General features: G+C 54.5%; 1 protein-coding gene across 4 annotated transcripts in view; it reads right to left on the reverse strand.

Moving 5' to 3' along the window:
* Positions 1 to 368: 368 nt before the first annotated feature.
* The window catches only part of ELF4 (E74 like ETS transcription factor 4), a 45,371-nt gene continuing 21,063 nt past the window's right edge, over positions 369 to 24,676 (reverse strand). For 2 of the 4 annotated variants that reach the window (XM_075538250.1, XM_075538251.1), the window contains exons 2-10: positions 13,760 to 13,948; positions 12,921 to 13,202; positions 6,666 to 6,819; positions 6,239 to 6,331; positions 5,552 to 5,710; positions 4,679 to 4,762; positions 4,406 to 4,598; positions 3,491 to 3,853; positions 369 to 2,612 (exon numbers count right to left, since the gene is read on the reverse strand). In XM_075538250.1, the coding sequence (XP_075394365.1) occupies positions 1,832 to 2,612; positions 3,491 to 3,853; positions 4,406 to 4,598; positions 4,679 to 4,762; positions 5,552 to 5,710; positions 6,239 to 6,331; positions 6,666 to 6,819; positions 12,921 to 13,202; positions 13,760 to 13,831 (2,181 nt within the window). In that variant the 5' untranslated portion in view covers positions 13,832 to 13,948 and the 3' untranslated portion in view covers positions 369 to 1,831. The remainder of the gene's footprint in view (positions 2,613 to 3,490; positions 3,854 to 4,405; positions 4,599 to 4,678; positions 4,763 to 5,551; positions 5,711 to 6,238; positions 6,332 to 6,665; positions 6,820 to 12,920; positions 13,203 to 13,759; positions 13,949 to 24,676) is intronic. The other 2 variants (XM_075538252.1, XM_075538253.1) reach the window with 2 other exon arrangements.

A 24,676-nucleotide genomic window follows, 5' to 3' on the forward strand; every position in this document is an offset into this window, starting at 1 on the left:
ACCAACAGGCACCAAGGTGGAAATGGCTGGGAGCCCACTGGACCTGGGAGCCAGGAGCTTAGGAGGAAAGGTGACGGGGCTGTTCTTGACTCATCTCCAGTGTGCTCAGCTCCAGCCACAAGAATCAACAGAGAAGATGAGCTAGTGCAGACGGAGGGCGAGGGGCATTCAAGTCACATGTTGTCAGAACCCATAGGGGCAGAAAGAGACCATTGGATTTGACCATAGAGGTATGGATGACCTTTGTATGACCACTTTGGGGGAGGGGTGAGGGAGGGTGGGCAGAGTCATCTGAACCCATGCAGTGCATTCGTTCCTATTTTGTAAGGGTTACTCCCTTCTCAAGATAAATTACTTTCAACCACTAGGAAATTGTAACACGCTGATTTTATTAGAAAAAAAACACTTTAATGCCATCTGCTGGAAACACGTAGTAAATGCACCTGCAAAAACTTGGGTGGTTCCCTCCTGGAGGAGGGGGGAGGGGTTGGAGTAGGAAGAAAACTGGGAGAGGAAGGCAAAGAGCAACTGGGGGAGGTAGTTAGGTCAAGTGCATGACTTTGTACCAAGGACGTAGTAAAGGTCCTAAGGCACGGATTCACACCAACCAAAATCACCAGAAACATATGGCTGGATCCGAGGCTGACACTTCATAGCCTGGCCCTCAAACTTGGCAGGGGAGGCAGGCTGACACAAAGAGGGGGGAAGGGACCCAGGCCCTCAGCTCAGACTCAGAGATCAACTTTTGTAGAGAATAGGTTGCCCACCCCCCTTGGAGAAAGGACGGAGCGATGTGACTAGGCAACCTCTGGAGCACCTGCCTTCTCGTGAGGGGTGGAGATTCTGGGCAGTGGGCTCCTGCAGATGATCTATGGGAACCCTGCCTCTGCCTGGGGCGATGAATCCTAGCTACAGCGCTGGGCAGCTGAGAAATACCAGGGTAAAATGAGTCCAGAGTTCCAGAGCTGGAGAAGGCGGGGTAGCGGGGGAGAGAGGAGTTAGGGAAATTGTGAGCATGGGGCCAAGTGAGGCCCCCACGCACTACAGAAGGCTGAGAACCTGATGTCACCCCTTCGGCTCTGGCTTTGTGGCCTGGTGAAGGTGCCAAACTCTAGGACAGGGGGTGAGGCTGGCTTGTACCAGAAGCTGCCTGGGACTAAGTCTCACCCCACCCCCACCCTCCACTGGCCTTCAGGGTTTTACACCACTGGGCTTTCTGGTCCCTTCCGACTGCATCCCCTCACCTGCCACAGTGCAGCTCGCCCATGTGGCCTGCGCCAGCTGTGGTATCACTCTAGATCTGAGGTTCCCTAGAATGCCAGAGCAAGTGCCTCTCAGCTTCTACCAAGGCAGTTATATCATGCTTTTCTCTTTAAAAAGTCCCCATGTCTGTGGCTGACCTATGTCTACGGAAAGTCACACATACTTGAAGACCTCACAGCTACAACAACTCTGATCTTCCCAAAGAAACTTAGATACAGACAAAAACACACAAATACATACAGAGATATTCACATATGGGACAGCCAATTCCCCTGATGCATCACACCAGCCTGACCGGGGTGGGGGGGGGGCGATGGGGGGGTGGAGGGCGGTGGTTTCCGCCCATCCCCACCGAGTCAGGCCAGTTATCCTGACAAGGCAGAGCCGCTTGATGCTAGGGAGGTCATAGCTGGGCAGGGGTTGGCCAGGGCCAGCCCAGGCCGGAGTGGGGGGCAAAATGGAAGGGCAGGGCACCCTGCTCAAGTCAGTCTCCCCTAAAGAAAGACCATTCAAAACAACACTGCCCAACCTGGCCTAAGCAGCCCCACTTCCGCCAACTCCCTTGGCCTTATATGTCATGGGGCCCCATCTTAATGAGGGAAGTGGGGTTAAATGGAACAAAGGAGCCTGAGGTCGGGGATCTGGTCAGCAGGCTCGCAGAGGAGGTCACGCTAGGCTCAGTCATATACAGGGACCCTGAGCCAGAGGAGAGCTCAAGTTCAGCCACTGGGGTCAGCCCAACAGTGGGGCAGCTGGGTGGAGAGAATGTCTGATTTTCCACAAGGCTCTGATTCGGGGAGCTGCAGGCAAGTACCTGGGTTGGGAGTGGCTGAAGTTGAGCCTGATCTCTCAGGAGCTCCCTCAGGGTCTCCTCTGGCACGAGCAAACCCTCCACGGGACCCCCTGTCACCATACCCTGCAGAGAGGAAGAAGCCGTGACTGGCCCCTCCTTGACCCCAGGGGCTGCTGTGGCCGTCCTGATGAAGGCAGTTATGATGGGCCCCTGGGGTCGCGAGCTAGGCCCTGCTCCTCCAGCACCAGTGGCCGGGACTGGTGCCGGGTTGATTGGGCGGCTGGATGCAGCTAACAGTTGGGGGGTGGCACTAAGAATCAGTGGGGGCCCTGATGCTGCCACCTGGCGCTCTGGGAAACTGGTGCTTAAGGGGAAGGAGGCCTGCACAGTGGAAGCAGATGGAACGTTCTGGAGAAGCAGCTGGGCCGGGGCAGTTGTACTGGCAGGGGGCCCGTTTGTCAGCACCGTGGTCAGTGGGATGGTCTGCAGGGTCAAGGTCGAGCCTGATCCCACAGGGCCCACTTCTAGGTGGATGTTGCCGGGCACTGAAGACGAACTAAGAAGAAACAAAAAAGATGTGGTTAAGACAACAGACACACGCCGACTGGAAAAGGGGGTACCTGGGGAGTGAGGCTGAGGGTCCCGGTCTTTGTTGTTGGTTTATCCACTGCTGTAGAGTCCGTTCCGAATTATGGCGACCCTGTGGGGGTTACCATCTTATAGGTGCAGAACACCAAGCCTTTCTTGCGCAGCACTGAGGAATGGGTTCAAACCATCAACATCCAGGGTAGTACTGGCTCAAAAACCATTGACATCACTTGGGGACCTTCTGGCGAATGCTTATTGAGCACTCGAGCCGGGTCCGCGGCCATTCAAACATCTCTACACTCAGTGAAAAGCTTGCGCAGTCCTCATGGCGGCCCACCATTGCATAAGAGGAATAGTCTGGTGACTTCACGGCCGGAGGCGACTAAGGTACAGAGAGGTTGTGTGACTTGCCCGAGAGCACACAGCAACAGAGCTGGGACTCCCACTCCATAGCCTGTGTTCCTTATCAGTCGGCTCTGCCTCGTCTCCTCAGAAGAGGCACAAACGCAGAAGCCCAGTCTTTCATGACGGATGTCACCGCTCGGGAGCACCTTATGAGGACCAGAGGGAGGGAATTTTCCAGCTGGGCTTAGAGAGGCTCCTGGTGGTGACAAGAGCAGCCCTAGCTGGTGGCAGAAGTCCCCCCAGGTCAAGGGCTCCATGCATGACCCTGGGCCAACCACTGTTCTCTCTTAACCAACAAGGACCCAGCTAGCTTCCCAGAGATCCTGTGAGGGTCCCAGGAGGCCAGAGAGCGCTGAGCTTGACGATAGGTTAAAGACGGACCCCCCCCCTCCCCCACACCCTAGCAGAGGCACTCTGCGCTGGCTCTGGCGGCACCCTTACCTTGTGGCTTGGGGGAGCTGACTCTCCGGTGGAGAGACAAGCACCGCGGAGGTAGTGGGTGTCTGTTCATCAGCAGACAGCCCCAATTCCAGGCTCGCAGATGGCTGCAGACCAACGTGCTGGATCTTTGGCTTCTCCCAAGAAAGGCTGCCCTTGCCCTGGGTGGAGACTCTGGATGAGACCCTGGAGCTGGCTCGGCGTGGGGTGGGCGTGGAGGAAGTGGAGGCCTGAGGGGACTCGGCTGTGACCTCATTGCCCTCTTCTTCATCTTCAATCACCACCAGGTCTTTGGGCATCTCCTTAAACTGGTACACCAACCGCTGCCCTTCTACCTTGGCAAGGATGCCTCTTTGGTAGTAATATCTGGGGGACAAGATATGACCATGAGCTCAGGCGCAGCTGGGAGGCCACCCTCACCCCTGGGTCTCCCTGACACGCCACCCCCTAGACCAGGAAGGCAAGAGGCTAAGGTCACCAGGGGAGCCCACCAGGAGCACGAGGTGAGTCCCACTCTTGGAACTTGGAGGGCTTTTAGGAAATGAGGGAGATCCCCACCCCCCACCCCCAGGGACGCAAAGGAAAATAATGATGGAAGGTGATTAAGTGTCAAGCCCCATGTTGCTTTGCGGCAGAGGACGTGGGGGAGTGAGGGAGAGGAACTTGAGTGAGGGACAGATGGCCAGGCCATCCCCCTAGCCAGAGAGACCCATGCAAGCCTATCCCCGTGCATGTCTGGCCAGAAATGTGCTTCATGCTCGGAAAAGAGGCTAAGTGGGAGGGGGGGTGTCTCTAGCTTTGGGGAATCCTCAGGGGGCAGCAGATGGCAGGATAGAAAGCTGATGAGAGCCTGTAGATGGGGCCCTCAGATGACTTGTCAGGAGAAACACTAGGGACACACTTGGGGGGCAGTCCTACCTGAGGGCCCGTCCCATTGTCTCATAGTTCATGTCCGGTTTGTTTTTCTGCTTCCCCCACAGCTTGGACACCGCTTTGGAGTCCACCAGCTTGAAGATGCCCTTCTCTCGTTGGGTCCATTTGATGTATTTAGGGCAGGTGTTTCTATCTTGCAGAAGTGCCAGGAGGAACTCCCACAGGTAGATGGTGCTGCCTGCAGATGGGGCGGGCCATGAAGGGCGGCCCTGGGGGCTGAGGAAGCACCCAGCCCACCCTGCCGAGGTGCAGACATACCTTTGCCATCCTTGGATTTTTTCCGTATGGGGATGCTGGGGTCAGTGACAGGCGAAGTACTTCGGTTACTCTTGGTCTTCCGAACTGTGAGAGAGAGGTGGGAGACCAGGGGGAAGCTGAGGGGGAGGGAGGGAGGATCCAGGAGCTCACCTGGTGGTGGTGGTGGGGCATGTGGACAAGAAGGGGGCAAGTGCAGGAGGTTGGGGGCTCAGAGGGAGTTAGGGTGTGGGGACCCATGCTCGGGCAACTTGCTGTGAAGTAGATCACCAGGTCTTTCTTTCGTGGAGGCCACTATGGGGTGGATTTGGGAACCGCCAGCCTCATGGGGTTAGCAGCTCAGTACTGAACCCCTACACTGCTGGGGCTCCTTGTGGGCAATGCATCTGCTGCCTCCTTGCAGTGGGGAAGTGGGAAGTCAGCTGAGAGGTGGGCCAGGTGGAGCTGGAGCTTAGTGGCCACGCTGACTGGTTATTTGAGAACGGCAGTCTGGAAACGCCCAAAGTCCTCTCCCGAGTGTGACATCAACCTCCAAAGTCCGCACGGGGCACTGCTAGGAAGAGCTTACATCTAGGTGGGGCAAAGGGGGTGAGCCACTCCCCAGAAGAAAGACGTGGCAGACTGCTCCCTGTAAGGATGTATGGTCTCAGGAAACTGGCATTTGGTCGCTGCTGCAAATGGACTCAATGGCGGGCGGGGGGGGGGTACATGAGGGGTGGGGGCAAAGGCTGGGGGAAATGACCTGCCAGAGAGCTGCCTTCTTAATGTGTCTGGGCACCTCAACCCAGCCTTCCCTTGGGTCTCCCTGACCCGCACCCCCACCACCACCCCCTTGGTGACACACACACACACACACACACACACACACACACTCACTTCTCTTCTTTGACTTTGCTGTCTTCTTGGCATACTCCTCTTTGAGACTCCTCTCATCCTCATCAAAGTCCCCGTCCCCGTGCAGGGGCTCAGGCTCAGAGACAGGAAACAGGTAGGTGGCAGCATCATCGGCGTCCGGGAGCATTTCTGAGGTGCTGACTGCAGGAGGGAATGCCTGGCATGAGTGGGTCCTGGGGCAGGGTTGCCCAAGACGGAAAGCAGGGCAGTCCTCGGGGATGGGGCGCTGTCCCTCAGAGACGCGGATGTGCAGGATCCACCGGAGGACATTGACAGGGACATTCCCAGGAAAAGAGCCACCTTGATGGAGTCGTTACTCCATTTGAAACTCAAAGGGGCTTCAGAACCCAGTGACTCCAGGGTGCCTGGAAAGACTTGGCAAACCCGGAAGGAAGCTGTGTGATGGAGTCAAGTTTGTCCGTCTCACCTTCCAGGCTTGCTTTACCTGCTCTATCATGGTGCCTGCTGGACTGGAGGAAAGGGGGTCGGACAGGAGACACCCCTGTGGCTGTGGGCCCTATGGCAGTAGGGTGGAGCCTTTAACCCCTCTCATTCTCTATGTAGCCGCCCAAAAATATGTCTGTGAGGAAAGCCCAGCCAGGTGATACTTCTGAACAGGACTCTAGGTGATCAGCCCAGGGCAAGGCAGGCACTGAGGCGCCAACTCACAGATCTGCTTTTCATCCAGGACCTCGTTGGGAGATTCCACATTGAGCAAGACTTCCGTGGTGGATGTGGTGGGTGAACTTGCCTCATTGTCATCTGAAGAGGGAAGAGAGAAGAAAAATCCCCTCAGGATATGGGGCACAGGGCAGGGGTTAAGGAGCCACAGAAGCAGAAGATCCGTGGAGCAGTGCCAGCCCACCATAACTCCCCTCTTTTCCCCCATAACTTCCCAGCTGGCCTCCATGCCTCATGGTCCCACTCCATCTCCTAAGACGGCTCCCTCCTTTGTCCTAATCACACTCGCCCCCTACTTGCCCATGGTCGGGGGGGTGGGGCACTGGTACATGCTGCTTGGGCTCCTAGCCCCTGAAGACAGAGCTCCCCCTTCTTCACCAGCCCTCCCCTGACACACCTGCCCCCCAAAACCTGCCTTCCAGCATCTGATTCTCCGTCATGCACAGGGTCTTGTCTTCGAGGATGCCATTGTGAACATCATCTAAATCCAGGCCTGAGTACAGGTGCAGTAATTCGGGGTAGGGTACCTGCTCCACGATCACAGCTGGGAACACAGGGGGATCTTCCACCTAAGGATAAAAGAGGGGTCTGGTTCAAGGCCCACCCACCTCTTTGAGGATTCCCATCTCCCCAGAGTCTGGGCCTTGATGCAATCCCTAGCTCTTGAAAGCCGGATGGAGGAGCTGTCCTCTGTAGAAGACGATGCTGCCCTGTGGTCATCAGCACTAGGTGACACGTTGCATGGGTTCTAAGTGACTCAGGACAACCTAAACTCAGCATCACACTGTTCTGGGGGTAAGATGTTCAATGTGAGTCTCGCTGGGCTAAAATCAAGGGGGTAAGAAGCATTAGGTTGCCTGCATTCCTTGGCTTGTGGCCCTTTTCTCCATCTTCAAAGCCAGCAACACTGGGCTAAGTCCTTCTCATGCCACTGTCTCTCTTCAATTGTCCCTCATCTTTCTCCACCCTCCTGTCTTAACAGGTCCCCAATGATGACACTGAGCCCAACTGGATTATCCAGGCTACTATTCTCCCGAGTTTAAGGTTAACTGAGGAGGGACCTTCAGTCCATCTGCAGCCTGTTCCTGTTGTCCCTTGTCAAGTGACCTCATGTATTGCCTATTCCTGGGCTTCTGGAGATTAGCATGTTCATATTGGGGGAGGGACGGGACGAGGGAGGCATTCTTCTGCCTACTGGTCTCTGACTTGCTTCTGCCTACCAGTCTCCACCTTGCTGACTGCCGGGCCTTTGTCCCTTGAAGCTTATCGTCGATTGCATTGGCTCCTTAAAAAGTATGTGTCATGGGAACATTATGATGAGTGAAATCAGCCAGTCCCCAAAGGTCAAATATTCTATGATGTGGGGGACAACAGAAACACCAACATAACAACTTTCAGACCAAAGGGAACAACAGAGGAAGAGTGGGGAGGAGGGAAGATAGACTGTGGATGAGTGTCACCTTGGGTGAAATGGAAGCTCAGTGCTTATCACAGGGAGAAGAGAAATCAAGGAGTGGGTGAAGGGTAAACAATGGGGTTGGGGTGGAAGTAGAGTAGTAGCTTAAAGTGTTGACTATAGAGTTGATGGTCTGAAATCTAGACATGCTACCTCATTTTTAATAAAAAATTTTGTTTTAATAAAAATGTTTTTTAAAAATCTGTGTCTTCTTGGTCGGGCCATGATTCTCACTGATTTGGCAGTTCTGCCAGTGTGGGATCATCTACATGAAATGATGGGCTGATGGGAGCAGCCAATCAATTATGAGGGGATTCGGATAGGATGTAACACCCTTACTCATGTCACAACCCAGGTCCGATGCCACGGGAGTTTCCCTGGAGTGTGGCCTGCATCAACTATTTTTTGTTTTTTTGCATCACCTTTTATCTACAAAAGATAAGAGGGGTGAGAGAGCAGAGAGTCAAGGGCCCCACTGCCATCAGGACTCATAGAGACCCTAGTATTGTGAGTGAGTTCCTTCCTACTCACAGCGAGCCTGTGCACAACACAATGAAGCACTGCCCAGTCCTGGGTCATCGTCACGCTTGCTAATGTGTTTGAACCCATCGTTGCAGCCCCTGGGTCAGTCCATCTTATTGAAGGTCTAAATGTGGTCCATTTCATTTTTGACGACTTCCGATTTTCTTCGATTCATACTTCAGATATTCCTAAGTCAAATCATTGATAGATGGTTGCAGCTGGTTCTTCTCATTTTGAGTCGCACCCCACCAGCAAATGAAGGTCCCGAAGGCTTCACCCCGTCCATCATTGTGGTGGATTCTACTTTCAGAAGTCAACTTTTCCTCCATCATAGTTCGAGCACCTTCTGACTTGAGGGACTCATCTGGTGGCACTATCTCTGACAGTGTTCTGCTGGTAGCCATGAGCTGCTCAGCGTCAGACAAGGCTCAGTCGCAATCCATAGGTTTTCAGTGGCTCATTCCTCCGCAGCAAACAGTCTGTCCCTTCTTCATTATCTGCTCTTGGTCTGGAAGCTCCACTGACACCTGTTCACTTTGGTGAACATTTGACACGCCAGTGACATAGCTTCTAGCATCACAGCAACACACAGGCCACCACAGTGTGACAAACTGACAGACCAGTGGTGGAGTGACCCTACAGGGCAGAATATAAGCGCTGTTTGGGTTTTCAAAGGCCAATTCTTTACGTGAGTCAACCGCCTCATTCTTCTGCCAAGGAGCGGCTGTTGTTTTTGAACTGCTGACTTTCGGGTTAGCAGTCCAATGGGTAACCCACTGTGCCACCAGGGCTCCTCTTGGGAGTGCCACCAGCCCTCCTTATATCAATTACTGTTAGGATACCTACTAGCATTTGTTTTCCGAACTGTATACAGCCTGATCCTGATATGCAAGCTTGTAAACGAGTCTCCTCTTTCCTCGAATGTCAGTATTTATGAACCAGCCAGTTTACAGAACTAGGCTTATCAGACATACTAGCATTTTATCAGGAAAGGAAAGGAATTTTCTCTCCTATTTTCAACCCTTTCGTGTGGTTTTGCAGAATCAAGTTCCAGCACCAAGCAGGGGGCTGCTCTTGGCATTGGCCTGGGTACACATGCCCCAGATGTTGGTCTGGGTTCTTGATGAACAGAAATGGGTTGGCCCTGCACCCTCTGAACCACCACCAAGAGCAGGCATTTTTCCTAGGTTGTAGGTATGCTTCATCTGTGGCCAGGGTCAGAGCTATGAGAAGGGTCGCGCTCATGCCGAGAGAGCGGGGTGGGGTGGAGGGGGAACAAATTTGCCCATGGCAACGGTGAGGGCTAGGTCTTTAGTCTAGGTAGAGGCCCAGGTTCACAGGCAGGTTTAAGGGCTCTGAGTGTGGACAGCGAGGGGCTAAGTGTGGCAATACCAGTGGCAATGGAACTGGAAGAAGAGAGGCATCCTGAGGACAGAAAGGCAGGGGTGCAGTCCCAGTCTGCCAGGGGAGGAGGTTGGGCTTCCCGCTGGATTCAATGGAGCGGGGAAGGTAATGGGAATACCGTTTATGTGCGCAGTAGAGGAGCAGCTCCGTTGGTGGTGGCTTTGTTTGTGTCATGGGGCGGTGACTTGGGAGACCTCCGTGGGTTACAGAGGAGAACCGTTTCATAAGGTTGAAACAAAATAAAGCGTGTTGTCTTTGAGCGATTCTCATAGTGACCTTATGGCACAAGGCAGAAAGGCCTCCACAGAGTTTCCAAGGCTGTCAATCTTTACACTTCCAAGGGCCCCATCTTTCTCCTGTCGATCAGTGACTTGGTTTGAACAGATGACCTTTTCAGTTAGCAGCCAAGCACTTCCCCAGAGCACCACCAGCCCTCCTCCCGCCTGAGCTGACAGAGCTATAAGCTTTACAGATGCGGTGCTGAGGGCTGTGTTCGAACCACCAACCTTTTGTTTTCCTCAATCACTGCCATTGAGTAATTTCTGACTCCTATGACAGGGTGGAACTGCCTCTGTGGGTTTCCAAGGCTGTAAATCTTCATAGGAGCAGAAAGCTTCAGCTTTCGCCCTCACAGTGACAGGTGGGTTTGAACTTCCAGTCTTGTGGAGAACAACCTGGGTTTCCAGCTGAGTATAAACATTAAACTCCCTGCCAATGAGCCAATTCTAACTCATAGCAACCCTATAGGACAGGGTATAAGTTCCCATGAGAGTTTTTCAGACTGTAACTCTACGGGAGTAAAAAAACCTCATCTTTTTTTCTGAGCAGCAGCTTGTGGTTTCGAACTGCTTGCTTTGGCAGTTAGCAGCCCTGCACGTCACCACTATGACAGCAGGGATCCTGGAAGTACCTTTGGGGTGTCTGAACTGCAGACACCTGCTGATGGCACCAAAAGCACATGTCTGCGAGCTCACAAGGGCAGTGGTGGTCACTGAGAGCCCTCGAAGGGTCTAGAATTATCCAGGTGAGGCTCAGGCCCCAGGAGACATAATTGTCTGATCTTTAAAGCAGCCACTAGTTGCTGTCTAATCAGGGCAACCGGGTGGGTGCTCCACAGGGTTTCGGTGGGTGCTCCACGGGGTTTCGATGGCTGAGGTATCTTGAGTAGATCACCAGGCCTTTCTCTCCTGGGTGTCGCAGGTGGACTCCAACGGTCAATCTTTCGATTAGCAGCCGAAGGCATTGACCCTTTGCTCCCCCCAGGAAAACTAAGCTAAGCAGAGTGAAAACGGAGTGTAACAACAATGGGGAAAATATATACATAGGAAAGGAACTGTCCCAGAATGTTCATACTAGTTATATTTTGGTTGTGGGACACTGGGTAGTCCCCCCACCCCATCCCTTATCCCACTTTTCCATATTTCCCAGAAATGTCATGAGAATGTTAGTTCTTCATGAAAAAAAGAAGTAGCATGGTCAGCTCACCCAAGGGTTCTGGGGCATGTAGAAGAATCGTCCAGTTCTGGGCCCTGGGCAGTCTTGCTGACCAGAGCAGCGTCAGGCAAGGGCTGGGGTCCCCGACAGGTGGGGTGATAAGGCAGGCCCTGGAATCGATGGCCACCAGCCACAGGCGAGGAAACTAAGTAAGCCCATTGCCCTAGGATCAATGCAGACTCACGACAGACAAAGTTCTGCGCCTTCAGGGTTCACAGCGGCTGCATTTTTCGGAAGCAGATTGCCAGAGTTTTCTTCTGAGGTGCCTCTGGGTGAACCTGACCCTGCAAGCTTTCGGTTAGTAGCCGAGCATATAAACCCAAGGGCTCTTCAAGGTCAATTCATTTAAAAAAACAGGGGTGGGGCTTTCATTAAAAAGTTCGTTCTTCCATTGCACTAGGACACATTCCCCATGCTTCATAGTTAGCTGCGGCCAGGCCCTCCAAGCGTTCCACTGGGCTGTGCTGATCTGGAAACTGACTACCTGGGTTTGAAGCCAGGTTTGGGTAATTTACTATCTGTGTGACCTTAAACAAGTCATCGACCTCTCTGGGTATCTCAGTATCATTTACTGAATTGGAGTAATCATAGTATCTACCCCATAAGCCCAAAATCCCACTGTCAGTGAGCTGATCCCAACCGAAAGCAGCCCTGTATAGGCTTGCCCCAACTGGACATCTTTACGGGAGAAAACAATGTCATCCTTCTCCTGAGGAGTGGCTGTTGGCTTTGAACTGCTCACCTTGCAGTTAGTGGCCCAACGCGTAGCCCCCCAACACCATCAGGGCTACCCAATAAGCAAAGCACAACCAACTCACTGCCATTGAGTTGATTCCGACTCCTAGAAACCCTGTCGGACAGGGTAGAACTGCTCCTGTGGGTTTCCGAGACTGACTTCTTACGGGAGAAGGAAGCCTCCTCTTTCTCCCACGGAGTGGCTGGTAGTTTCGAATTGCCATTTTCCAAAGGTCTATGCATATGTATTTATAAGTTAAGTATCAAGGTAGCAGACAGACATTGGGCCTCTACTCAAGTCCTCCCTCAATGCAAGAACACTTTGTTCTAATAACCCGGCATTCTGTATTGCTCACCTTCCCGACACGATCACTGAAGTCAAAATGGGTGCATAAGCAAATGTGGTGAAGAAAGCTGATGGTGCCCAGTTATCAAAAGATATAGCATCTGGGGTCTTAAAGACTTGAAGATAAACTAGCGGCCATCTAGCTGGGAAGCAACAAAGCCCACATGGAAGAAGCACACCAGCCTGTGTGATCACGGGATGTCAACAGCATCAGGTACCAGGCATCAGAAGACCCAAAACAATCGCATTGATGCAAACGAGGGGGGGGGGGGACGGAGTGGAGACCCAAAGCCCACCTGTAGACAATTGGACATTCCTTCACAGAAGGGTCACAATGGATATAAGAGCGGTAAGAGCCCCCAATAAAATGATTTAAAAAGTCAAAGTGAAAAAAAAGAAAATGCACACAATGTGCTGAAAGCTCCACTAGGGGGCAACTTTGGCAGGTCACTGGAGACTGGACATGGTTATTCATACTCCCAGGGATTTAGGATACATCATGGAGTTAGGCTATGATGCCCCTTCCAAAAGACAAAAACAAAACAGAATCCCCCAAACCCCAAACAAACCAAACCTGTTGCCATTGAATCTACTCCAACTCACAGTGCCCTATAGGACAGAGTGGGACTGCCCTATGGGGTTTCCATGGCTTTCCAGGAACAGACAGTCACGTCTTCCTCCCATGGAGCAACGGGTAGGTTTGTACCACTGACCTTTTGGCTAGCAGCTGAGTGCCCAACCACTGCGCCACCAGGGCTCCCAGAGGTGGGTAATCCAGCAGGTTCGCCTCTCTGTGAAGAGAGGGTTTTGATAGCCCAGAGACAGTAGGGGCAGGACTTGTCTAGGTGACCCTGTGGCCCAGAGTCCTCATCTTTCATGCCTTCTTTCTCCATTGTGTGGAACGAGTGGAGGCTGGCAGCAAGTAGGCCAGGGCACCATCCAACAGGTACAGGTGCGTGCCCAGCAAACGTGCCCTCTTGACCCCCGGCGCAGGGCTGGGAATGAAGCAGTACGGCAGTGATCGCCAGAGTCCGGTCCACGTTCTTGACTCCCTCCCACCTTTTCAGTTTGTTCCTGGATCCTCAGCTTGTGAGGGCCAAGAAGAGAGTCATGCGAGGGGCCAACAGCAGGGTTAGGGACACACGTCTAAAGACGCCAGGCAGTGGACTCTACCTGAACTTCTTGCCAGCCGGCCTGTGCTCATCCCATGAGTTTTCTCACTGTGACTCAGGGGGTGGAGGGGTGTGGCTCGGAGATCAGCTGGCTGTCTCTCAGTCCACGCTGCTGACAGACCAACAGCTCAGCTGTTTAGCTGGCTTGGTGGCTGCACGTGGCACATAATCGCCCGCAGACAACCAGCTCCTTAAGGACTGCCTGTGCCCCATGAGTGACCAGTTGGCATACGGTCTGGTTGGCAAGAGGGCACAGTGCTTTAAGCACAGTAGGTGCCTGGTCACTCTTTGCCGGCTGGGTCCCTGGCAGGCAGCCCTGGCTCTCTGTGCTGAGCTCATGGTTCATGCTAGCTGGCTGGGCCTGGGGCTATGGACCATACCTGGTGACTGTCGTCCATCCCGTTACTTGCAAACTCAAAGATCAAGTCACTGGCCTGCAGGGTAACGGCCATGCTGCCTTCCCGGAGAGCTGACGGTGGAGTCTGCAGGCCCCTCTGGAGCAACCGGGGTTCTTGAGTGAGATGGGAGCTTCTGGACTCAGAGTGGACTAAGTCCGGCTCAGGAACAACCTAGACAAACAGAGATGGGGGCTGTGAGAACATCACCTTCTGGGACAGCTGGTGAACCAGAGGGATCTGGGTGTGCCAGGACAGGACAGGCTGCCAGAAGAGAGGAGGCAGAAGGGAAGGACTGGGTGAGGGGGTAAGGAAGCAGGTGGAGAACCGGGGAAGAGGAGTCAGCTCTGCACCTTCAGTGGCCACCAGCCTGAAGACACACATTCTCCCTCCCAGCTCCCCCACTCCCTGCCCAGAGAAGGTGACGGATGGTGTCCCCAGCACTAGCTCCAAGGTTCAGCTACGGAGGCTGGCCTCATGGATGGCAGGAGGCAGCTTCTAAGTGCTCTGGGCTTAGGAAAGAACCTTGTGCGTGTGTGTGTGTGTGTGGGGGGGGGGGTGTATGACGGGGCCAGGCTCCTTTTGAGAGGTGGAGCTTGCAGTGGAGGAAATGTCTCACCATAGGGGTTGTGTTGTGTCAGGGGCAGTGGTGGCAGGAGCCAGAGGGTCTGGGGAGAGAGGGACGATGGGCCAGATGTCTTGCCCCCAATGTCAGGGGAGATGGCCTTGGGTGCTGTGTGTGGTTTGAGTTCTTGGTTCAGCTTCACTTTCAGTTTCAAGATTGAAACTGTCATCCTGGGACCCAATGAGCAAGGAGAGGCTGCTGGAACTGTCCCTGTCCCCATGCCCCCAGGGCTGACTAAGCCCCACCTCTCACCCCAATCTGTCTGCTGCAGCCCCCAGTCCCCACACCCCCACCGGAGACTGTGCCTCGGATGCTCATTCAGGCCTCCTGTGGCTTTCTGGGTCTCCACCCCTCAGGATGCCAACCCTGCTAGCACTTTTTCAGGCGGTCCTTCTCTGGGTGGCTGGCTCCGTCCCTCCAGCACTCAAGGGGCCCTTCTCCACAACTAGGTACCAGTCTTTGGTTCCTGTTATGTGGGTGGCTGCCAGCCCGACCCCCCTCCTTCCCTTGTGCATGCCCAACCCCCTGCACCCTGGAACATATCTGCCTGGTCCTGCTTCATCCCCGTGACCAAACAAATTCAGGTGTGATTTGTCGGATTTCTCTGGACTAATTTTGGGTGTTGAGCACCAGGCCTTTCTTCCTAGTCTATCTTACTCTGGATGCTCTGCTGAAACCTGTTCAGCATCATCGCCACATTCGTCCCCACTGAGTGCAGTGCTTAGGAAATGAGGCTGCGTTTCTCAGGCTGGGAAGGTGAGAATTTTACCACTGAACCCCACTTTGGCCCTGGGGGGTTCTGCTGTGTGTTGGGCTGCAGGCGCTTGTTCTACTAACGGCGCACTTTAACCTGCAACATCTGAAGAACAGCAACATCTCAAGAATCAGCTCCACATCCACGGTAGGAGCAGCTCACTTGACCCCTACTTCCTTGGCACACCCCAGGCAGTGCCAGGATGGCAACAAACCTCCTGGCCTGGAAAGAAATGAGGAACCGCAGAGAGGGGGGAAAGAGAGGGAGGGAGGGGACCAAGGGTGACCTCCCCGATGACCGCTTTCCCCCACTAGAGACACCCAGGCCTCTCTCACTTCCTTTCCGTTAGCCCACAGGACTGACTCCGCCCTTTCCCCCACCCCTACCCCACTCCCACACCTTTCCCCTCCCCCGACAACAAACCTCCACGAGACCCTACTTCTCCCCGTCTCAGTGGGAGAGCCAGAGCCCTGCTACTAGGTGACCTCCCAGTCTCCCTCCCCCAGTGACCTGATCCCTGTGGTCCTCGAAGCATTCCAGAGTCATTTCTGCTTGGCAGATCTGTCTCCAAGCCCAGCACTCCACAGCGCCCACCCCCAACCCCACGGCCAGTCTGTGCGCCGCCCCCCACAGCATTCATAGACTACCAACTTAAAGGGGATCGCTTTTCCCTAATCCCATGCTCTCTAAACACGAAAGCCAGCGTCTGCTCCCCTTGCACTCCGAGGTCATTCCGCCGGCCCAGCTCTCCTCTCCAGGTTCCCGCAGCTCGGCCTGCTCAGCGCAGATCCGCACCGGTATTTCAAGTTCGCGAGGTCTCCAGCTGCCGCCCGCCGCGGCTGGGAAGGCCCCCGCCCCTCCCCTAGCAGACAGCGGCTTCCTGGAGGGCGGGACAGCTGTGTGCGGGCACCCCAGCGCCTCGACCAAGGCCTGGCTGCCTGGAGAGCCCGGTGACCGGCAGAGTGGGCGCACCTGCGTGGCCCCGGGGATGTCCGGTGAGCTCCTGCGTCCCACAGCTGCCCGTGGTTGCTCGGTGCCATAGAATCACTTGGGGGCTCACAGGGACCCTAAAGGACACGGCAGCACTGTGCCTAGGCTCTCCAAAGAGACTGTCACTCGGGTGCAAGCTGCCGCCTCCCATTTCTCCAGCGGCGCGCCATCGGGTGGGTTTGAACGACCAATCTTCCCACAGCAGAGTGCTTAACCCTTGTGCTCCAGGGCCCCTGGAAAGTGCCTTAGAGCTGTGCACTTGGGCTTTGCTGGCTACCGGGAGGGGGGGGGAACACACGCGTGGGCCGGCCTCGGTGTGTCAAAAGGCACCTCTGAGCAGGGAGCGGGGTTCTTCCTCCTCCACCTCTGAGCCACCGCTGCCCCTGCCACCCGCTGCTGCCAAGGAAGATCGCCATTCAAGCAGGAGGTAGCCCATGGGCCCTGGGGGCAGAGAGGGAAGGCTCCCCTACTAGATAGACCCCTTGGCAGTTCAAACAGAGAGCAGAGGTCCGAAGAGAGGCCAAACCCAGTGGCTATCTTGCATCAGCTCCCCCATTTCAAAGTCTACACTCAAGACTTGGGCGGGAGAGAGGCAGGTTCCACTATCCCAGGGTGGTGAGATGACTCTGAGCACCCCAAAATGACCGTGGGGATCTTGGTCTAGCCTGAAGCTGGGGTGGGACCGAGGGGGTGTTCAGAAGGGGGTACAGGGTGGAAGTCGCTTGCTACCGCCTGTGGTCCAGGCTGGGAAAACCCTCCCCCGGGCCATGAAGGCTCCCAGGCCTGAGAGCTTGCCTGGCTGGCCCCACCCCTCCAAAGTTTGAGGATTTGAAAGTGAGAGGTGGAGAGACACTCTTTTGCATGTTCACTCTCTCTCTCCCTTGCAGAGGAATGTGCCAACACCCACCCACCCCCTCCCCCTCACACCCCAAGTCCCTCAAAATAACCTCCCTCTCCCAGGAGCCTGAAACCCAAACACACCACCACAGAAGGCGGCCACCTAGGGCCCAGCCCAGGGCCGCCCCACTCTGGCACCCTTACTGACAGTTTTGGGGTTGAGGTGCAGCTTCGGTGGCTTAGTGCCCTGGCTGGCCTTGGGTGTGTGGGCACACACAGCCCCCGGGCTCAAGGAACTGAGGCGCCTGGAGGCCCTTGGTAACTGGCGGTATATTCCCACCCTGCCCCTGCCTCTCTGGCCCATAACTGCACCCCCTGTCAAAGTCCCCTTCCAAGGTGGCAAGAGTACAGCCAGGTCCCTGGCTGCCCAGGCCTGCTCTACATGGGCTGCAGTCAGTGAAGCCTGTGGGAGACTAGGAGGCCCCTGGATCCTGAGTGTCACTCGAGGGAGGGAGGGAGGGAGCCAGCCAGTGAGGGCGGAGCTCCCCAACCCGCACACCTCCGCGCTCTGCCTTTCCAAGCCAAAGCAAACTAGAAGTAGTTTAGGCAGCCTTCAGCCCCACCACAGCTGGGCCCCCTTCAGAGACGCACAGGCCCCTCTCCTGGGTCTGTCACTGGGACATGTCAAGCAGTGTCCAGAGCACCTCCCCTTCCCCCCAGCTGGGCCTCCCCTACACAAGAGCCACGTCCACAGTCCTCAGTCCTCCTGGTGTGAGTTGAAATCTGCACCCGTTTGGCTGAGCTTTGGGGGGGGGGAGGTGTCACACCCATGGCATTTTCACTTATGCCAGGAAACATGGGGGCCAGATGGTCAGCTGGGGCCGCAAAGCAGAACACAGTCTCCCTCCCAGTCCTTCATTTCTCGCCCCCCACCCCCACCCCCCACTCAGCCAGTTCCCACTCCTGAAATACCCTGTCCTCCAGGAAACCTTTCTGGAATTCTCTGGAAAGGAAGCGACAATTTCCTTCATGCCATTTCCCACTCTCTCAACACCTCTCCCATCCCCCACCCAAACAAAATGGAAACTACCGCCCCCCCAAAAAAAACAGCTGTACCTTCCACTGAAAAACAGCCCCCCCCCCAGCTAACATCCATCCATCCATCAGACAGCAGAGCTGAGGCTGCACCTTTGTGACCAGTGGCATGTATTTAAGCAACAGCCACACTCCACCTCCCTGTCAGGGGCTCAATCTGTAGTCATGGGTAGAGTCTCAATAACCCATCCTGGGAACTGGGCTCTGTAATCAGCCAACTCAATCTTCTTTTTTGGGGAGGAAGGGGTCCTCCAGAGAAAGGGCCCATGGCCCCAGTTGTGTTGTCAGCTCCTGCTCCTCAGCCACCAGCCCTGCCCTGCCCCGCCCCCATTTTCGATAAAATCAGGAAGAGGGAGGAAAAAGGGTTTTGCAAGCTCTCTTGCCTGGGGTTTCTCTGTGCATATTTATAAGAAACCCAGTTTCCTTCCTTGCCTCTCAGTCACTGCTGAATTCTCACACGGGACTTGCCGAGACACTCCAGTGGTGACGTGGGCCCTGCATTCTTTGCCAGCTGCCTCCCTGGTCTCTCTCTCTCTCAGACCCCAGTTCAGCTTCCACCTCCCAGGCCCTGGCCTGCCCCAGACGAGGGGTGGCTAGGCTGCAGGCAATGGCAGCCAAGGACATGATCTCTCCTCTAGATCCAGGGGTGCCCTCGGCCCACCCAGAGTGCATAGGGGGCTCTTCTCCTGGCTGCATCCCACCCACAGGGTGATCCTGTGACAGTCAACCACCTTGCTGGCCTGTGATTTCTCTCCTTGAAGTGGCTGAGGAAAATCCAGGCTTAGCAAGCAGGGGTGGGGGGGGTGCAGTGAGGGGATGGGAGGGTTGGATGGATGGAGATGGTTGTGGGGGGGTGTTGCACTTGAAAAATTAAAAAGCACTCATCCAGATGAGGCATTTCAGGTGACCTCCCAAAGATCAAGGGGCTCAGGGGATGCCCCCACCCCTGGCTCCAGAATATAGACAGGGCAGGGGTTGAGGGTCCCAGCTGTTGGCTTGGAAGGGATGGACACCCCCACTCCTCCTTCACCTGGGTGAGGCTTCTGCCAGAGGGGCAGGCTGCTGTGTTGGTGGGCCTCTCCCTGTCCCCTGTGCACGTCACCTTCACCCCACCTTTGGGTTGTGGTTATGTGGCAAGAAGAGCACAGCAGAAACCCCAGTAGGGGAGGAGGAGCAGGAGGAGGAGGAGGAGGAGGAGGAAGAGGGGGAGGGCTACTAACAAAGGGAACTTACATTTCCTCAGCTGCCTTGTCTAATCAGGACTCAGCCTGAGAAACCAAAAGAGTCTGTCCCCCTCACCCCTCCACCCCCTAGAAGGAGCGCTCTGGGATCAAGGCAGAGCGGCACTAAGTCCTTCTGGGAAGGGAAGAACAAGCCAGTGGCTGGGAATGGGTGGAGGGCACTCTGCAGGAACTAGGGCCACTGCAACTGGGGGGCCAAATGCAAGTACAGGCTGCCAACCACAGCTAGAAGGTCCCTGAAGTCTAAGGATGTAAGCTTCTCAGCTTTGCCCTGGGGTGTAGGCAAGTATCCTAACTCCCAACCCTCACTTTCCTCATCTGTAAAATGGGCATAAGAGTATCCTATGGTTAAAAAAATAACAGAGTAACCTATGGTGGCTGGAAAGAGCCAACAAGTTCAAGTAGGTGTTATGTTTGGTTATGTCCTACCATGCTTTATAGTTGTTTAGTCTGATTTGGGTCAGGGTTTTTTTTTGGGGGGGGGAGAGCTGTGGCTACTCATAAAGTATTCATTCCGGGTGGATCTTTACACAGAAGAGCAAGGGCGATGATGAAATGACAAGACATGAAGGCAGCTGTGGGGGCAGCCATAACCCTGGACTCTCCAATTGATGGTAGAGGGGGAGCCCAGTTTGATTACAGGGGGAGGTGAGGGGGCTTGCTGGGGAGTCAGGGGAATAAACTGGCTGAGTGAACTGGGCCTCCAAGCAATAGGCAGTGGGATTTGAACTTTATATGGTCAGCAACTTGGAGTTAGTGTAGATTCTTGAACAAGGGGGGACTCAAAGATAGCAGGTCCCAAGGATGGATGGTCAGTTGGGTCTGGCTGGGTGTGTGGGCGGATCTATGGGTAGACAGCAGGGGAAGCAGCTGGAACCCAGGAGGTGAATCTCTGAGCCCTTCTGCTGCAGGACTCTAGGCTAACACAAAAGCGGTAGAGACGCCAAACTGTGTAGTCTGTCCTCACTAAGAATGTTCAAAGATAGTGGCTGGGACTGGTGATAGGGCAAGCAGGCTAAACGTTTAGTGTTGGCATTTGAAGTTGGGATCATCCTAAAAGAACAGAATTAACGGGGAGGGGGTGGGTGCAAGAGAGGGCCCAGAGAGGCATTTTTTTTCTTTTTGCTTGCCCTCATTTTGCAGGGCAGGAGGCGTTTAGACAAGTCTTTAGTGGCCAAAGGGACAGACCTGGCCTGATGCAGCCCATGATCCCCCCGAAAGAGCAGTGACTCTGAATGTCATCCCACCTAGGGCCCCAGGGAGGCCTGCTTGCTTTCCTTGCTGGGGGAGGGAACAAGGACACTGACCAGAGAGAGACTAATTAAATTCATTGGTGTGGTTTTGGTGACTCACCACCAAGAAGATATTCAGTGGAAGAGACAAAGTTCTTTGTCAATGCTCCTAACCTAGAGGCTCTGATTCTAATCTGGGCCTATCTCCACCTGAGCCATGGGAAAACCTGCCTGTCCAAATGTCCCCTTCCCTCGAAGCTCCAGGGCACCTCCCTTTTCCCTGCATTCCTCATTGTCTCTCAGCATCCTCAACAAAGCCAACTCATCCCTCAAGGGAGAACTGGACCAGAGGAGGCCAGAGCTCCTTCCCTGGCAAATAACAACAAGGCCACGATGTGCAGAACATCCTCAACTTTCACAATGTCTCCCCTACCAGGCCTATGTCCACTCTGTCCCCTAGGCTGGACAGGTTCAGCCCAAATTTTTGCAGTCCTGGTTCCCAAGATATCCTTCAGGCCCGAAAGCAAAAGTGTCTCATTATCAAAGGGTCACTTGCTTCCTCCTCACCTGCTCTATCTGCTCCTCCTCTTAAACACCTCAGCCCTGGTGGAATGATGAGCTAAGCACCGTGCTGTAAAGCCTCCAGCTGCTTCACAGGATGAAGACAAGGCCTGCAGATTCCATAAAGCTGTATTGAAAGCGTCAGAAAGTGGATGGAGCAGTTCTACTCCGTCCTGTAAGTGTGGCTTCCAGTCTGAGATGGCATGGACTCAGCAGCAGTGGGGGGTTTGGAAGTCTTAGACTACATCTCACTCAGTGCCATTGATGTACTGGTGACATAGCTGTCAGTCTCACAGCAACACGCCAACCACCACAGTAAGACAAACTGACACGCAAGTGGGACACAGTAGTGCCATAGGGCAGGGTCAAATTGCCCTGTGCGTTTCTGAGACTTTATACCTTTCCCGGAGCTGATAGGCTCATCTTTCTGACAGTATGCTCGAACCACTGACCTTGTGGTGACCCAACAGGCCACCAGGGCTCGATCCTTCAGACTAAAGCACAGAGTCAGCAGACGACAGCCCAAAAACAATTGGGCCCACCCTCTGTTTTTAGCCAGCCTGTGAGCTAAGAATGTTTTTTTCTGTTTTTATGAATTTCAAAATCCCCAAATTGAGGATGCAAAATAATAATAATAATAAATATATATTTTACATTTTGAAATGGTTAAATGCACACGCACAAACCACATCAAAAGCATGTCTTGAGACACACAAAGATGATATGCAATTCACGTTTCAGTGTCCATGAATAAAGTTTTATTGGGACAGAGCCATACTCCTCCATTTAAATAAGGACTACGGTCCTTGCTCGCTATCACAGTCCTGCCGAGGAGTTGTGACAGAGATCGTAGCGTCCAAAAGGTCTAAAAGCATTCAGTCTCTGACCCTTTACAGGAAATTGTGAACATGGTCAAGTTCATTTCTGAGCACACCCGTCAACAGAGCACTTGGATGTGAAGGTGCCTGGAGAGAGATGTGGATGGCACCGCAGCACACACGTGGGAGACTTGCAGTAAAGAAAGTCCTAGTCTGGGGTTAGCCGATCTGAGCTCTGGCCTCAGCTCAGGCCCGGATTCATGATGTGACCTTGAGCCAGGCACTTCCGCTCTGTGGGCCCCCAGTTTCCTCCTCTGCACAATGAAGTGGTCTCTCGTCACAGCTATCTATGCAGTTTGGGCAGCACGGCCCTGATCTTTTCTTCTTGGGGCCAGGGCTCTCGACAAGGTCCTTCTGTCCAGCGGTGGCTTTCTGCTGCCATTGTGGGGGCCCCCTCGGTCCCTCATCACCTGCCCCACCCCTTCCCTTCTGCTCTGCTGTCCCCCCTTTGCCCTGAATTCCTCTCCCTGCAAAATGAAGATGGCCTCCTCAAAAAGACACTCCCCAGGCCTGGGGTGGGGAGCAAAGAAGGGCTTTTACCTCCCCCGGCCCCCTCCCCCTCCAGGCAGGCAGACAGACAAGTAGGAGATGGGCCAGCTCTCACCGCACCCCTGTGCTGCCACCAGAGGAAACAGCCCCTTGTTGCCACTTCCTGTCCCGGGGTTTCAGCAGTTTCCCCTTCAGAGCCTGCTGGCCCTCCCAGCCCCACCCCTGCCCCACACAGGTCAGACAGTGCAGAGAGGGGAGGGGCCCCCTCGAGTTACGAATGGGGATGATCCCTTACAGGCGGGCTGAGGAGACAGCTGTCTGTAAAAGGGGACAACCCAGCAGCTTCAAGTTCAGAAGGGTGGGTAGAAAGGGTGTCTTCCCTGGAGGGAGACTGAGGCAGTTTCAAAACCTCAATCCTCTCCTGTTACCAGACAAGTACATAGGAAATCACCATTTTACATAGTTCTTGTGGGGGACAGTGGGGAGAGGGGGAGTGCAGAGTGAGCCCAGTCTTGGAAAGGTTGGATGAAAAACCGAAATAGAAATGTCTGTGCCTGAAGATAATGTCCAAGTAGGGATTGGCTTCAGATGGAGCACGCTGAAATCAGTGTCACTTCATAATTTTGTCGAGGGCTTAACCTCGGCAACCATAGGCAGAGGCACCCGTGAAAAGCCAAGGATTCTACCATATATAGGTCAAGGTTAATGGCTTGTTCTGGGTTAGAGACCAGGGAGCTCTCCCATCCAGTAGCAGCTAAAGAGGGGGGTGTGGTGACACATACTTGTGAACACCTCCCAGTTGCCTTTGCCACCCAGGGGTGATGTTGTTCCCTGAGAGAAACAAAGGGAATCCTGAGGAAGATCCTTCTGGTTGGGACAAAAAACATATGGATGTGTGCCTAGTCTCTCAGTTGAGGAGGGGGGCAGCCTTTGGTGCCTTTGGCTGAAAGCTCTATCCAGCCTGGCCCCCTTTTAAGACAGCAGAGTCCCACATTTGCCCGTCCAATTTCCCTCCATGTCCTCAAGGACAACTAGGAGGCCAGCCTCCCAGCGACAGGGCCCCTTACCCTGGGGGGTGTGTGTGTGGGTGGGGGGAGTGCCGACACCATTCAAGTCTGATTCTCCACCCCTTCCCCAGCTGCTGCAAGGGACGCCACGCATGTCTCAGAGACATCTGGATGTGCACCTGGGCTCCTGCCAGTCCCTCCCCACATCTGCAGAGCACCGGCGTCAGGTTTGGTGACAGCCCAGCTCAGCGCGCTGGCGGCATGTGTTTGGAACGCATAGGCTGTGGGCCGGCTAGGCTGTGGGCCCGCGGGGTGGAAGCGCTTGAGGTCACTGCCAGCTCAGGGTGAGCGCATGCGGGGTTGGCACTGACCTGAGTTTGCGCCCGCCCAGGGCGGTGGGTGTGGCTGCTGTGGCTTGTGCCATGGGCCCAGCTGGGAGAGGGGAGGGGCCATGGGTCCTCGTTTAAACGTGGACAAGTTTTTCTTTGGTGCCCTCTGCTATCCCATCAAGTTGCTTCAGAGGCAGGGGGTCAGAGGATGGGACAGCGGAGCCAGGGCTGGGGGTGGAGGTAGCTGTGGGGGCTGGTGTGGGGTTGAGCACTTTGCATTCTTTCTCCATCTCCCTTCATTCCATCATAGCCCCTCACCGCCCCCCACCCAACGCATATCGAGCAAGTGGCCAAGCTAAAACCTATTCTCTAAATACTCCCATCATATTTCCATGTTACAAAATCACATCATTATGAATGAGGGCAAGTGCGGAGTGGAGACCCAAAGCCCATCTGTAGGCAACTGGACATCCTCTTACAGAAGGGTCACGGGGAGGAGAAAAGCCAGTCAGGGTGTAGTGTAGCAATGATGAAACATACAACTTTCCTCTGGTTCCTAAATGCTTCCTCCCTGCCACTATCATGATCCCAATTCAACCTTCCAAATCTGGCTAGACTAGAGGATGTACACTGATACAGATAGGAACTGGAAACACAGGGAATCCAGGGAGGATGATCCCTTTGGGACCAGTGGTGAGAGTGGCGATGCTGGAAGGGTTGAGCGAGGGTGGGGTGGAAAGGGGGAACCGATTACAGGGATCTACATATAGCCTCCTCCCTGGGGGATGGACAACAGAAAGATGGGTGAGGGGAGGTGTCGGATGGTGCAAGATATGACAAAAACAATAATTTATAAATTACCTA

Source organism: Tenrec ecaudatus, chromosome X (assembly GCF_050624435.1).
Source record: "Tenrec ecaudatus isolate mTenEca1 chromosome X, mTenEca1.hap1, whole genome shotgun sequence".
Lineage (NCBI taxonomy): Eukaryota > Metazoa > Chordata > Mammalia > Afrosoricida > Tenrecidae > Tenrec > Tenrec ecaudatus.